Raw genomic sequence first — 11705 nt, 5'->3', positions numbered from 1 at the left:
TTGCAACAATATAAAATGATTTTTAGTGATGTTGTTCTTTGTGATGAAATTTTTATTTTACGCTCTTATACTTTGATTGGACATCCACTAATAGCTACGTGAAGGAGAATATGATGCAATAAACATAAGAGCTTGTAAGAAAAGGTTCAAAAAAAAATGTAAAATAGATAAATGAAATATAAAATAGATAGACTACATTACAAAAGAATGTGTTTCTCCATGTTCTTGCATAAAACATAATTCTAAACCATATTCATCAGATATATTTGATACCCAAGAAAATGGTAATTTCATTGAATTCATCAAAACATTAATGTTTAGACAAAATTTTACGAGAATAAATATGTAGTAGATAAAAAAAATATTGATATAAAAATATAAAATCAATAATAATGAAGATAACAATTATTTTATTTTCAGAGAGAGTTGAGATGGTGGAGAAGAAGATGGTTCCGGGAAATATATATAATACTTCATTTATTGACTAAAACCATCACCGGTATCTTATAAAGGATCTAAATCTTTGAAAACGAAATAAAAACACAGAATAATTTGGAAATAAAATAAAAGAAAAACACCAGGAATCTAGAAAACACTTAGCAAATAGCTTCAACTGCGAGCCTTCTAGCAGCACCGCTACAGTCTGGTGCTCCAAACTTTTCCGTAGAGACGTCAATGGAACACTTTTCTTTTCCGACGCATTCTTGTGTGAGGATATCAACAGTATTTTTATTTCCTTCACAAGTTCCCTTCTCGAAAGATCCACAACTGCCATCTGGGTTACCAAAGGAGGCAAATTTGATGGCAGAAATAGGTTTCTTATCGCATGAAAGCTCAATAACATTTTTCTCGTAGACATTAGCACATACACTTCCGACTCTAGTAGTTTGGAAATTGACAAGCGATGGGTTTCCTCCCATCTCCTCAAACAAAACTAGTGTATTATCTCCTTCTGCTTTCAAGAAGGAACGAGGAACATGGTACCTGTTCAAGAGAAGAATCAGGCAGCAATTCAGATAAATTTTTCTCTGTTTAAATTTAAAATATTTCAATCTGGAACCTAAGAAGATGTACAAAATGTACCATCTTTGGGTAGGTTCTCCACAACCGGTCAAACACTTTTCAGAATGATAAGCCCCTCTATAATTACATTTCACAGAACAACCATCACCGCTTGAAATGAATGCCGGCCAATAACGTCCAATGTTGTTTCCATTGACCCAAGCTGTGCCTTTTCCGAGTCCCAACAGATCGACAACAACTGGATCATTTCCAAAAGGAGCCTTGAACGTAGCCTGATAGAAGATCAGAATGATATTAATAAAAAATAAACATTTTTTGCTTAGTTATTTTATGAATATTAATATCTATTTACCTTATACCAAGTCATGGATCGGTTCAATGGTACACTTTCAATTGACCATTTAGACGGTGATTCCGTTCTAAAGAGTTGGTTTTCAAATCCATTTAAACCGGTTTTATAGCTCCATTTATGAGCAGACAAATCCTTAACTATGGTTTCATCACTGTTTCTTCCGATAATAGAAATGGGTCCAGTGATTCCAACAGGCACACTTTCGAAAAAAGCACCATAGTTCTATAAAGAAAGTAAAAAAAAAAATTTTGTTAGAACTTAAAAAAAAAATAGATTAAAAAGTACAACATAATGTAAAATTTTAGAACTTACCTGAAGTCCCACGGTTATGCTAAGGAGAGAAATGACATTACGACCAGACTTAAACTTTGCATCTTTCTCAAAAACAAAGTGAAATTTTCCATTTTCAGCGTGTTGATTACCTAAAAACATAAACCAATGATTTTTGGTGGTAAGCTAGTGTTGATGAGATTTGAAAAACATATACTCAGTTTACTTACCAATATGTTTTCCATTGACAAAAGCATAAAGGACATGAGCAGTGCTATTGATGCGAAGAGTCACGTTTTTACCCAAAACTGGATCTCGTTTTCTAAACTTAACAGTAGTCATGTACCATAGATAATCACTTTGGTCATTGCTTACTACTTTCTGATCAAAGAGTTGTGTCGTTGTAGATTCTCCTTTTCCTTTCAAAAGGAAATCGTTCATGTTCTCTGGTCTCCATGACCATTTCAGAGTTGAAGGCTCATCCTCAGCTTCATTTGGTTTCTTAACCATCATTGAAGTCTGAGTGGTAATCTGAAAATTTTAAACCAACAAAAAATTATTTTCGTTACAACTTTGAATGAATAATGGTTGTTAGTATGTAAAGTTAGAATCCACAAAATAAAATGTCAAAGAAATAACCTTGGCGGTGTTATAAGCCTCAGTTTTGCAATCCGGTAAAATGGTAACAGACCAAGCCGGGATAACATAAGATTTTCCTTGAAAACTTATTGTTGCGTCTGAAATTTCATTTCCGTTTCCAAAAAAGCAACTCGATCCTTCTTCGGTTGTATAAATCGTTGCCTATATAATATATGTTTATCATAAGTAATTAATTAAAAAATAGCATGTACAACACTGATAAAAAAATAACAATAATATTACCGATGCAGATTTTCCAAAATCGATAGTGGAGATGTTTCCGTATGTGAGAGTTTTTTACATAGAATGAAGAACATCATGGAGTTTTTTCAAATGCCCGTATTTTGGTTGGTCCAAATTACCTAATAGATTTTCTCATGTTAGTAAAAATAGAAACTTCTAAAATAGTTTTAAATATGAATATAATTTAAATTTACCATATTCGTCAAGGGGAGCATCATAATCATATGATGTTGTGATGTATGGACCACCTGCGGTTCTATCAAAGTTGGTGCCTCCATGGTACTACAAAAATAATAACATTTAATTAATTTTTCCTAGCTAATGACAATTTTATGTGTTCTTAATTAATTAAACATATTAAACTTTCATTATTATTTTTACCATGTAGTAATTATTAAAAGTTCCTCCTCTCTGGAAGAATTTTGCAACAGAATATGCAACATCTTCAGTTGTTCTATGAGGATTTTTACCACCCCATTGCTTGAACCTAAACAAATGTTAAAAATAATATATCTATGTATGATAAAATAATTTCAAAAATAAGAAAAATATATAATAATACTGAAAATAAAACTAACCATCCGGTCCAATTCTCAGTCCACATCTTAGGAGTGTTGGGATTGTTTGGTTTAAAATTGTCACAATAAAACCCATTACATGTGTTCAACTGTAAAATAAAACGATTTAAAATAGTTAAAATTTGAATATATTTAGTAGATTCATTATAACTATGTTGATCTAGTTACCATAGGCTGAGGAGCGTCGTTTTGTTGACACATTATCCATGGAACACCAACATCAAGAGCCTGAGCCATGTTTGCAGACCACTTAATGTATGTTTTACCCGCTTCTCCATAGGGTCCCATTACATTTCCATACTCATTTTCAATCTGCAGGATAGATAAAATAAGTAAATAAATAAATTTTGTTAAAACTGAATATAACTTTAATAAAAAAATAATGCATTACGAAATTAGTTCGAGTACCTGAGCGAGAATAATTGGGCCTCCTTGTGATGCAAACAGCTTTTCTCTCTTGACCATGTCTACTATCATAGTTGTGAAATTTTGCATCTCATCCTATAAATAAATCACCAATATAAAATTTAATTAAAAAATAATACTACATATTTTGATAGAATAATGATATCGAGTGATTACCATAAACGCTTTGTTTGTAGTTCTGAACACCATTCCGGGTATGTTGTGCAGCCACACAGGGAATCCTCTGTTTAAAATGATCAGACAATTCACAAGCCAAAAATATTACATGTGAAGCCGTAATATTAGAATACAACAAGCTAACTCATTATGATAATATATATATACATATATATTACACGTAAATATACTAACTATGGACATATATGATACATAAGTTTTAGTATACTGATTAATAAATCTATCTATTGGACAATTTAACGATCAAGACATTATATCAGCATACAAGAGGTTACTTATGGTGACTTATTAAACTGATATAAGTTTCACTAAAAGAGACTTGCTAATTCACTTTCAGTATATTACCCGTAATTCCACTCGGCACATGCATATGGTCCTATGCGAAGAACACCATACAATCCTTCATCTTTAATGGTTTTCAGGAACCGAATAAGATCTAGTTTTCCAGAGAAATCATATTGACGGCGAGTAGGTTCATGCGCATTCCAAAAAACATAAGTTTCGATCGCATCAAGACCTCCTTCTTTACCTTTTTTTATAAGATCTGGCCACATCTAAACATATTAAGAAAAACAAATATAATTAGTAGCAAACATAGAAAACTAAGACCACTCATAGCGTTTGATGTATGTTAGATTGAATACCTCAGGGGTGCTTCTAGGGTAATGGATTGAACCAGAAAGAAGAACTCGGCGATGACCATCAATGGTGATGGCCCGGCCATCATGAGAAACAATTGTGGCATATGAACTACTAACTAAGAGACAACATAAAATAAGTCTTAGAGAAATCATTTTACTTAGAAGACTTTTTTGTTTTTGAATGCAAAAATATGGAAGAAAAAATAACTTTTTATAGGGGAACAAAATCATTACCTAAAGATAATTTGGATAATTATAGATATCTGCAGCAACAACAAAACAAAATTTTAACTGACATGTTATTTAAGCAATTTTTTGTTTATTTTAAAAACAAATGTCTAGTGAAATTTGTAGAAAATAACAAAAATCATTTATCCCCATTAACAACGTAGATTGATTTGGATAATGACAGATTTTATGCCAAAAAGGAAAACTGAATCGATGTAGATTGGCTGTTGAACTTTGTTTTCATTTCATTATAATATTAATACATGTCTGAATATTAAAATAAGATGTTCCATAAATACATTTAAATCTTAAAAGCATCATATTTATTTATATATTTTTGTATAATTGTTTAAGCAACTGAAGTCGAAATCGTTTTCTTTATACTAAATGTCTTGTATTGTATATGTTGATCAAGTAGTGTTTATACTAAATAATGGTCTCGAAAACCTCAGTTTTCTGTGTACTAAAAACGTTTTGTGATTATCAAGTTGTGTATATAGACGTTTAATATTTTTTCACTAACTTACAATGAGGGACATATTATAGGATTTAATTGACTGTTACAATAAACAAAAAATAAGATTTTTATTTATTTTTTAGTGCTAAAATAAAAATTAGTTTTACAATCAATTATCTGCGAACTTTAATTTAAATATTTTTAATACTTAATTTAGATATAAAAATAAAATTGAGTTTTTAGTCTTATCTGAAACTTTTTTTTTGCAAATCTTTTGAGAAAAACACATAAAACAATTATTATTTTTGTTAAATTTAAAATAAATTGTAAATAATCAAACAAATGAAAGAAACATAAATAAAACAAGTCATCAACAAAGATGCCAAAACTATAGCAGCCTCTAACCATCTTCTTGAAACTACACAAAATATATTTTTTATGGCTAAAGTATTTGTTTTTCACGTGTTGAAATAAATTGAAAGACAATTTGCAACCAATTACTTGAACCAATTGTAATAATACTTGCATTTAAGAATAATATTTTAGTGATTTATATTTATACTGTTGAATTATCTCAAATTCCATAGCTCTTATAAAAATAGATACTAAAATTTTTGTTTATCAAACTATTAAATACTAAATTTTAATACTTTTAATTATTATTCAACAATTGTAACATTATAAATATTAATGTAATTTTCGTATAATATTATCATCCGCGAAATTGCAGACAAACACCTAGTTAATATTTATTTACCTAATCTAAAATCCTTAAAAGTAATCTAATTATTGGGTTTGGTATTAGGATGGGTGAATAACGCCACCTTTCACTATGCACTATACTAAACGCCTTCTAAAGGTATTTGAGTATGTGTTCATTTGAATTCATTTGATGAATAAATAGAGTATGTGTTCATTAGAGTTATAGTTATAAAGGTATTTGAGTATGTGTTCATTTGAATTCATTTATTTGTTCATTAGAGTTATAAAGCCATTTAGTAGAGTAGTTTATATGTTCATTTGAGTAAACAATGGGTTCGTAATTGACTTGATTTGTTATTAGTAAACTGATAAGTAAACTGAGAAGTAGGTGTGGACATTCAAGATGAAGTGTAACTCAAAGTGTGCGTAATTGACTTGATTTGAGCTGTTTATGTGTAAGCATTTTGCAATAACTATACTGATAAGTAGGTGTGGACATTTAAGATAAGAAGCTGTACTGTGTTTTGTAATTTTAGTTCAACTATTTTTCGTAAGCTTGGTTGAAATAGAAGTTTCTAGTTTGGTTGAGATATGTTTGTTTTGTTGACAGATTACTGAATATAAGTTTGTTCGAATAGAAGTTTCTTGTTTGTAGTTTGGTTCGCAGCTGGTGTTCTGTTCTAGTTCGCATAGAAGTTATGACTGTAATAAGTTCTGATTAGACCTTGGTAGTTTATGGTTACCTCTTTATGATGGTTACTTTAATTAGTTTGAACATTTTCACCTATTAAAACACAACAAGCTTTCATTGTTTTACACATCTACATCATCTTCTTTCACTCTTGTTCGCGGAATCTGTTCCTCTCTTCCCCTCTTCTTTGTCTTCTAATCGCTATGGATTCAAGGAATCCATTGAATCCAGATAGTCAGTCTCCTAGTTTAGTCGGCCTCCTTAACAGCCAGAATTTTCCTTATGAAAGTTATCAAGATAGTGTGAACTTTGGAGCATCTGAGATCCCGCCATTTAGTTCCCAACAAACCGACACACCATTGGCCTTTAGGGAGAGAAAGGAGTGGAAACCAGCTGATGACGAGGTGATAATCAGCGCGTGGATAAACACTTCAAAGGATCCGATTGTTGGAAACTCACAAAATTCAGGGACCTTCTGGGCTCGAGTTGGTGATTACTATGCTGCAAGTCCGCATGGTAGAGCTCAGGGTGAAGGAAGAGAGCATCTAAATATCAAGCAGAGATGGCACAAGATTAATGATTTCACTAACAAGTTCTGTGCTGCACATGCGGCAGCAGAGAGACAGATCAGCTCTGGTCAGAGTGACCACGATGTTCTCAAGCTGGCGCACGACATCTACTACACTAACAACAATAAGAAATTTACTCTAGAGCATGCGTGGTGTCTGTTGAGGTATGAGCAGAAGTGGCTTAGCCTCAACACTCCTAAACCTAGTGGTAGTTCAAAGCGTAAAGCTTGTGAGACTCCTTCCGAAAGTTCAAACACCACTGCTGCTGATCATGAGGTCCGCCCTGAAGGTATCAAGGCTGCTAAGGCTAGAAGGTTTGGAGGAAAAGGCCAAGTCTATGGCTGACTATGCGAGCATTTGGGAGATGAAGGAGGAGGATTTGGAGAGGAAGGAGAGACTGTCAAAGCTCGCCATACTAGACACTCTGTTAGCCAAAAAATAACCACTAAATAACCACTAACTGAGGCTGAAGAAGTGGTGAAGGATAAGCTACTCGCCATACTAGACACTCTCTGTTAGTAGTTAAATGAATGTATCTCTGTGTTTCTGCTTCCTAGTTTATGCTTCCTACTTTTATAAATGAATGTATTTCTGTATTTCTGTTCCTAGACTTGTATTTGTGTTCCTGCTTATTTATAAAAATGTTTTTCTGGTTGCTAAGTAAGACTTTGTCTCCGTATATAGTTAATAAGCTTCTTGTTTGTAATTGTTTTGCAGGTTTAGTTTCAATGGGCCGATATAGTTACAGCCAGCCTTCACTCTCAGATGACTACGGTGACACGGGTGACAGTATGTACAGCGAGACGGAAGAGCTTATTCGTCGTGACCAAGAAGAGCTTATTCGTCGTGACCAAGAAGAGTTAATCCTCCAATATGGCGAGACGGCTCAGTACCCTCCACAGCCAGAGGTGGAGTTTGGATTCCCTCAGACTTGTTACTGTGATGGCGAACCCCTTCTAACAACATCATACACAAGAAACGATCCAGGGAGGAGATTCTACACTTGCTAGAATGTTGATGATTGTGAATGCTACATTTGGAAATGGTGGGACGTCGCGGTGATGGAGGAGATGAGTGCCAGAGACAAACACATACTTCTGTTGGAGGAAAAGGTAGATAATCTGACCTTTATCAACAACTATGAGACTGACGAGAAGGTTTTTAATCTAGAGAAGTTAGTTTCTGACTTAGCAAAGAAGAAATCAAGTTTGATCGATGGGTTCGAAGTGTTTGTTGGTGTAATGCTCGTATTTTTGGTTGTAATAGGTTTGGTGATCGTGTTTAAGTGAATGCTCTTGTTGTAATCCTGCCATTTATGGCTCATGTTGTAATAGGTTTCATGAAAGACTTGTTTATGGCTCATGGTGTAATCTGACCGTTATCAACAACTGCTGTTTAAATGAATGCTCGTGACTTGTTTTGTTTCTTTGCTAAGTCACAAGATGTTTCACATGATAAAAACTAGTATCACAAGTAGAATGAAGACAATGGAAAATCACATGATACAAGTAGATGTTTCACATGATACAAACTAGTATCACAAGTATTACAAGACCTCTTCTCCTCACTTTCACTATAAATATGATAGCTCGTGTAAGACATCTTTCACAATTATAAGACTGCTTCTCCTCCTTTTCACCAAATCACCTTTCACCAAATCTTTTTTTTTGGTAAATCAATTTGCAATGGCATCTTCTTCTCATTATCATTACCACAGAGATCATAAGATGATGCTATGGATTCTGCTTTTCATGAATTTTTTGAGAACCCTGAGATTTTTCCAGAACCAAAAGAGAGAAAAAAATGTGTTTTTATCGAGAGAAACCGGGAAGAAGGCCACGTGAAGCTATGGAATGATTACTTTAGCGAGAATCCAACATACACTTCCAAGTTATTCCGGCGACGGTTTCGAATGAAGAAATCATTGTTCCTGCGTATTGTGCATCGTCTCTCCACCGAAGTACCGTATTTTAAACCAAAAGAAGATGCAACTGGACGGGCTAGTCTATCATCCCTACAAAAATGTACGGCGGCAATTCGACAATTGGCATATGGTGGTAGCACTGATACAGTTGACGAATATGTCCCACTTGCTGAAACGACAGCTCGGAAATGTTTGCATCATTTTACCGCGGCAATAATCAGCTTGTTTGGCGATCAATACCTACGACGTCCCACACCAGAGGATCTAGAAAGACTACTCTATATGGGAGAAGAACGTGGGTTCCCAGGGATGATTGGAAGCATCGACTGTATGCATTGGGAGTGGAAGAATTGCCCGACCCCTTGGAGAGGAATGTATACTCGAGGAACCGGAAAACCATCAATTGTTTTGGAGGCGGTAGCTTCACAGGACCTCTGGACATGGCACACTTTTTTTGGATCTTCAGGTACTATGAACGATCTTAATATTCTTGATCGATCACCTGTTTTTGATGACATTATTTACGGAATAGCGGCAGAAGTAAATTATTATGCCAACGGAACCGAGTACAATATGGCTTATTATCTCACGGATGGTATATATCCGAAGTGGGCGACTTTTATTCAATCAATCAGACTACCACAAGGTCAGAAGAATTCATTATTTGCTCAAAAACAAGAAGCTGTGCGGAAAGATGTCGAGCGTGCCTTCGGAGTCTTCCAATCTAGATTTTCCGTTGTCAAAAATCCATCTAAGTTATGGGATAAAGAAAAAATAGGAAATATTATGCGAGCATGTATCATACTCCATAATATGATTGTCGAAGATGAACGATCGACATACTAACTATGATGAATATGAAATTCAAGAAAGAGAAGATAGAGGATACATTTACCGTCAATACGGCTACAAATCTCGGCGTCGGCAATACAATGGATCGTCGAAGGAGCATTTCGGACATCTTCAAGAATAACTTTTATTATTAAGTTTTTATGAATTGAATAATTGTGTGTTTGCTTTTATTCATGATGTTTGTAATTTTTTTTTCAACTTTGTAGTTTTTTTTTTCAACGTTGTAATTTTTTTAAAAAAAGTTTGTAGTTTTTTATGTTTTAAATTCTAATGTTATATGTTTAGTTATAAACTTATCTTTTATTTCTCATTACTTATTTAAATAAACAATTAACATCAAAATATTAAAAAATTACCTAAGGAGTAAACCAAAGTTCCACCAATAAACCTAATATTTTGTAGTGTCCTTCCGCTTGTCTCTTAACATCACAAATACTAATTTAATAATCCGAAGGACTCAAATTTTGTCCCACTGAATATTGATGCTCTAACTAAGCCATTTGATTTTTAAACTCCTTCTGGCCAAAATCAATATTCACTCCCTCAGCCGTCGGATCGCCAATTTCATTTCTAGAAGCCAACTTTTTAGCCTCATGAATTTGGCGTTGATAGAAGATAAGATTGCTTTTAAATTAAGGACAAGACTTGGGTTCACCCCTTATGGTGAACCTTAAAATTCACCATCTCTCTAATAACCAACCAAAATGCCAACTAGATTAATGATTAAAAAATATTAAATAATTTTTTCAAAAATAAAAAATAAATAAATAATGTTAATTTTAATAAGGGAATTGGGTGAGATAGCGTTAGAAAAAAGCATAATTCACTAGATGACCAATTTCCCTAATACACCAATACAATCTGTGTCTTTCCTATAATATTGCCATAATACCCTTTATTCCAACCGGTAAAACCTGCAAAGAAAAAAAAACTAATTAATAATTAGTGAATGTAAAAGAAGAACGTGGCTTTTTAAGATTCACCTAACTTATGAAAATAATTTTTGTTGATACTTTGTCGAAAGTGAGTCTTTCTCTCTCAATGTTGATCCACTGTGTGATTTATTCCCGAAGTAGCTTTGACGAGGAGATGTTTGTCTGTAACGACTCGCTTGACTAATGACGGAAAGCTTCGCCGCATCTAAAATCTATGAAATCACTGATAACGTAAACGGTGACGCGGCTACGTTTTTCTCAATTGTTCTAACCTCTTCGTTTTACTAATCGATTACATATACTATCTCCACTGATATCGCAAGATACACTTATATTTTATCGCCGTGGATGAACTAAAATTGATTAGAGAAGATGAACAGTTTCTTTTTAATCTATATTTACATAGTATGGTGAGTTAAACAGATTGTTTAATAGAATAAAACAAACATAATACATATCTTTTTATTGTTCAAATTTTAAAATGTACTATGAATGCAGGGGAAATAGGTAATGCTACCCAAAATTATCGCTATTACACTTATATTTCTCTTTCAAAAATGGCTATTCTACATGCATATGTATTTCTCTATCAGGTCTTTTTCCTTTCCATTTTATGTAGTATAGTTAATAGTAGAAAATATTATATACTAATTTCGAATTTTAGTTTAATCTAAAATATTTTATATTTGGGTTTGGGTTTAGGAATTCAAGCTTAGGGTTTAGTTTAATCTTAAATATAAAATATTTTTCATAATTTCACCAACATATACTATTTTAGTCAAACATATGTATTTCGCTATCAAATCTTTTTCCTTTCCATTTCATGTAGTATAGTTAATAGTAGAAAATATTATATACTATTTTCGAATTTTAGTTTAATCTAAAATATTTTACATTTGGGTTTGGGTTTAGGAATTCAAATTTAGGGTTTAGTTTAATCTAAAATATATACTATTTTGTTTTGTTCAATTCTATTTGGATTATTTAAGGTTTATATT

General features: G+C 32.9%; 1 protein-coding gene and 1 pseudogene across 1 annotated transcript; one reads left to right on the top strand and one right to left on the bottom strand.

The window, feature by feature from the left end:
- Positions 1–459: 459 nt before the first annotated feature.
- Positions 460–4523, bottom strand: LOC108853256 (beta-galactosidase 15-like; annotated as a pseudogene).
- A 2107-nt stretch (positions 4524–6630) lies between these two features.
- On the top strand, positions 6631–8006 carry LOC108848238 (uncharacterized). Its single transcript, XM_018621552.2, has 2 exons — positions 6631–7285; positions 7714–8006. Exons 1-2 carry the CDS (start codon positions 6631–6633, stop codon positions 8004–8006), a joined length of 948 nt encoding a protein of 315 aa, XP_018477054.1.
- The last annotated feature ends 3699 nt before the right edge of the window (positions 8007–11705 follow it).

Source organism: Raphanus sativus, chromosome 1, assembly GCF_000801105.2.
Source record: "Raphanus sativus cultivar WK10039 chromosome 1, ASM80110v3, whole genome shotgun sequence".
Lineage (NCBI taxonomy): Eukaryota > Viridiplantae > Streptophyta > Magnoliopsida > Brassicales > Brassicaceae > Raphanus > Raphanus sativus.
Note: the sequence above shows the minus strand (reverse complement) of the source record. Positions and strands in the feature narration are given on the sequence as shown.

What these genes read in the sequence shown, in the direction of transcription:
- LOC108848238 (XM_018621552.2), top strand. Translation starts at nt 6,631, where the DNA reads ATGGATTCAAGGAATCCATTGAATCCAGATAGTCAGTCTCCTAGTTTA. An exon ending in TCATGAGGTCCGCCCTGAAG is followed by an intron (nt 7,286 to 7,713) that starts GTATCAAGGCTG and finishes ATTGTTTTGCAG; the next exon opens with GTTTAGTTTCAATGGGCCGA.